This window comes from Myotis lucifugus, unplaced genomic scaffold, assembly GCF_000147115.1.
Source record: "Myotis lucifugus unplaced genomic scaffold, Myoluc2.0 scaffold_493, whole genome shotgun sequence".
Lineage (NCBI taxonomy): Eukaryota > Metazoa > Chordata > Mammalia > Chiroptera > Vespertilionidae > Myotis > Myotis lucifugus.
The window spans coordinates 333,203-336,042 of NW_005871541.1; the positions used below are offsets into that span (position 1 = coordinate 333,203).

General features: G+C 59.8%; 1 protein-coding gene across 1 annotated transcript in view; it reads left to right on the top strand.

Moving 5' to 3' along the window:
* The first annotated feature begins 50 nt into the window (after positions 1-50).
* Positions 51-2,840, top strand: part of TMEM145 (transmembrane protein 145) — an 8,242-nt gene continuing 5,452 nt past the window's right edge. Inside the window, exons 1-11 of the mRNA XM_014445982.2 lie at positions 51-137; positions 820-894; positions 1,008-1,085; positions 1,164-1,250; positions 1,343-1,444; positions 1,544-1,628; positions 1,740-1,811; positions 1,905-1,973; positions 2,271-2,351; positions 2,433-2,511; positions 2,663-2,756. Coding sequence (XP_014301468.1) covers positions 51-137; positions 820-894; positions 1,008-1,085; positions 1,164-1,250; positions 1,343-1,444; positions 1,544-1,628; positions 1,740-1,811; positions 1,905-1,973; positions 2,271-2,351; positions 2,433-2,511; positions 2,663-2,756 — 909 coding nt within the window. The remainder of the gene's footprint in view (positions 138-819; positions 895-1,007; positions 1,086-1,163; positions 1,251-1,342; positions 1,445-1,543; positions 1,629-1,739; positions 1,812-1,904; positions 1,974-2,270; positions 2,352-2,432; positions 2,512-2,662; positions 2,757-2,840) is intronic.

Sequence of the window (2,840 nt, forward strand, 5' to 3'; positions counted from 1 at the left end):
GGGACGGAGCGGGCCCAAATGGAGAGCCCGCGGGTGCCAGTCTTCGCGCCATGATACCGCTCCTGCTCTTACTGCTGCCACTGTCCCCCCGGCGCCCGGGGCCAAGTACGTGCGGGGGAAACCTCAGCTCCAAAGAGGTGAGCGTGCCGGGCCCTCCCCTGCCACCCGCCGGGCAGGGAAGAGAGGGAGGGGAGGGCAAGGGGCTGCCCCGCCCTCTCAGATGGACCGAGGGGAGGGGGCCGGGGGCCAGGGGGCCGGGTCAGGGCTGAGGCTGAGGGGGGCGGTGGGATTGAGACTCCGCGGTTGTAGGAGGGACACTGAGGTCAGAGCTGGGCGGGGAGGGAGAGTCGGAGTTTGGGGTGGGGGCGGGAGGACAGCGAGGTGGTGCTGAAGGGACAGCACTTTTTACTCCTCCGAGAGCCTGAGTTCACGCTGGGGCTCAGGACCGGGAAGGGGCCATCTAGAATACTGCCAAGTTCAGGGTGCCTCTGGGATCAGGGGCGGCGTGTGGGTAACCGGGCGATGTCAGTCCGATGGTATCTGGGGCAGAAGGTGGCCAGGATGGGGATCTGGCCTCCAGGGCCTTTCTCAGGGCACCTGGGCAATGGGAAACGTGTTTGGGGAAGGGTCATTTGAGGCAGGAATCCTGGAACCACGGTGAAGGGATCACGGACGAATTTTCGAATTTTGATCCCCTTAGGGCTTAGGCTTCTTGGGAGACCAGGTATGGAGGGTGGGGAAGAAAAGTTGAGGGTCTGTACAGAGTAGAGGAGAGTCTCAAAGGGCTGGGAAGAGGGTCTGAGTGGGGCCCTTTTCCAGGACTGGGTGTTCCTGACAAGATTTTGCTTCCTCTCGGATTACGGACGACTGGACTTCCGTTTCCGATACCCCGAGGTGAGCCTTCCCCAACCATTCCCACACGAGGCTGGCTGTTCCCTTGGCCTTCCGAGGCAAGGGCTACCCCAGCTCCCACACTCCCCCACACCTTAAAATCTCTGGGCCTGCAGGCCAAATGCTGTCAGAACATCCTACTCTATTTTGATGACCCATCCCAGTGGCCGGCTGTGTACAAGGCAGGGGACAAGGTGAGGGCTGTGAGGAGGATGGATGGGAGGGAGAGGTCGAGGCTGGCCGGGGAGTGACCATGTCCCTATCTTCCCCAGGATTGCCTGGCTAAGGAGTCAGTGATCAGGCCTGAGAACAACCAGGTCATCAACCTCACTACCCAGTATGCCTGGTCAGGCTGTCAGGTATGGGCCCAGCCTGGGGGAGTGGGCAGGTGCTGAAGGTCAAGGGCCTGAGGACAGTGCAGACAGGCTTCAGCCTTCTCGATCCTCCCCAGGTGGTGTCAGAGGAGGGAACCCGCTACCTGAGCTGCTCCAGTGGCCGAAGCTTCCGTTCAGTGCGTGAAAGGTGGTGGTATATCGCGCTCAGCAAGTGTGGGGTAAGGGGCTGTCCTGGCCACCTGGGTCTTTTCCTTCTTACCTCCCTGCCAATCCCCTACCTGCCCAGGGCCCTCCTTAGGCCTCCTCACTCCCCACAGGGAGATGGGCTGCAGCTGGAGTATGAGATGATCCTCACCAATGGCAAGTCCTTCTGGACGCAGCACTTCTCTGCTGATGAGTTTGGTGAGCGTATGGAGACCCAAAAGCCAGGATCTTTGAGGGATCCCAGAGTTGGGTGCCTGCTGAGGGACAGCAGCCTGACTGAGCCATATTCTCCTTCCACCAAATTGGCAGGGATCCTGGAGACAGATGTGACTTTCCTCCTCATCTTCATCCTCATCTTCTTCCTCTCCTGTTACTTTGGATGTGAGTCCAGCACATGGTTGGGGCAAGGTTGGGGGAGATGAGCTGTTCTCCCTTCTGTCTGTGAACAGCCTTCCCCTACTCCCACCTTCCCAGATTTGCTGAAAGGTCGTCAGTTGCTCCACACGACTTATAAAATGTTTATGGCTGCAGCTGGAGTGGAGGGTGAGGTTTAGAGTATCTCAACCTTTGAGTTCTGTGAGAAGAGGGACCTGAGGCCCAGACATCAGGGCCTGAGGGAGGAGGGGCTGGAAACCTGGACTCCTGAGTCTGAGGTGGGAGGGGGTGGGGGGCTGGACTTCTGGGTCTGAGGGAGGAGGAGGCTGGGGGCCTGGACTCCTGGGTCTAGAATCCTGATGGGGGCGGAGGAGGGTTCTGGTCACCTGGATCACAGTATTAGGGATCAGTGATGCCCCAACGCCAGTTTCTGTCCTTTCCTTTATCTGCCCATCCTCCCCTCAGTTCTGAGTCTCCTGTTTTTCTGCATCTACTGGGGCCAGTATGCCACTGATGGCATTGGCAACGAGAGTCTGAAGATCTTGGGTGAGAATGATGGGGACCAGGGCAGGTACTCGGGCTCCTCTGCCACCCTGTCTGAGCCGCCCTCTCCCTCCCTTCTCCCAGCCAAGCTGCTCTTCTCCTCCAGCTTCCTCATCTTCCTGCTGATGCTCATCCTTCTGGGGAAGGGATTCACAGTGACACGGTGCCCAGGCTGGGTTGGGATGGAGTGCTGGGAATGGGGAGTGGCTGGGCTGGGGGGTGGGGTGGGGGCAGAGGGGCTGGGCTGGGGGGTGGCCACCCCCTCCTCCCTGACAACCCTACTCCTGCCATCTCCCCTCATGGCCTGCTGCCAGGGGCCGCATCAGCCACTCAGGTTCTGTGAAGTTGTCTGTCTACATGACCCTGTATACTCTTACCCACGTGGTGCTGCTCATCTATGAGGCTAAGGTGAGTCCCACTCACCACTGCCCAGGCCCTGCCTCCCTCCTCCTCCCCCCCAAGCTTTCATGGCTTCTCTACTGTCTGCTAGCC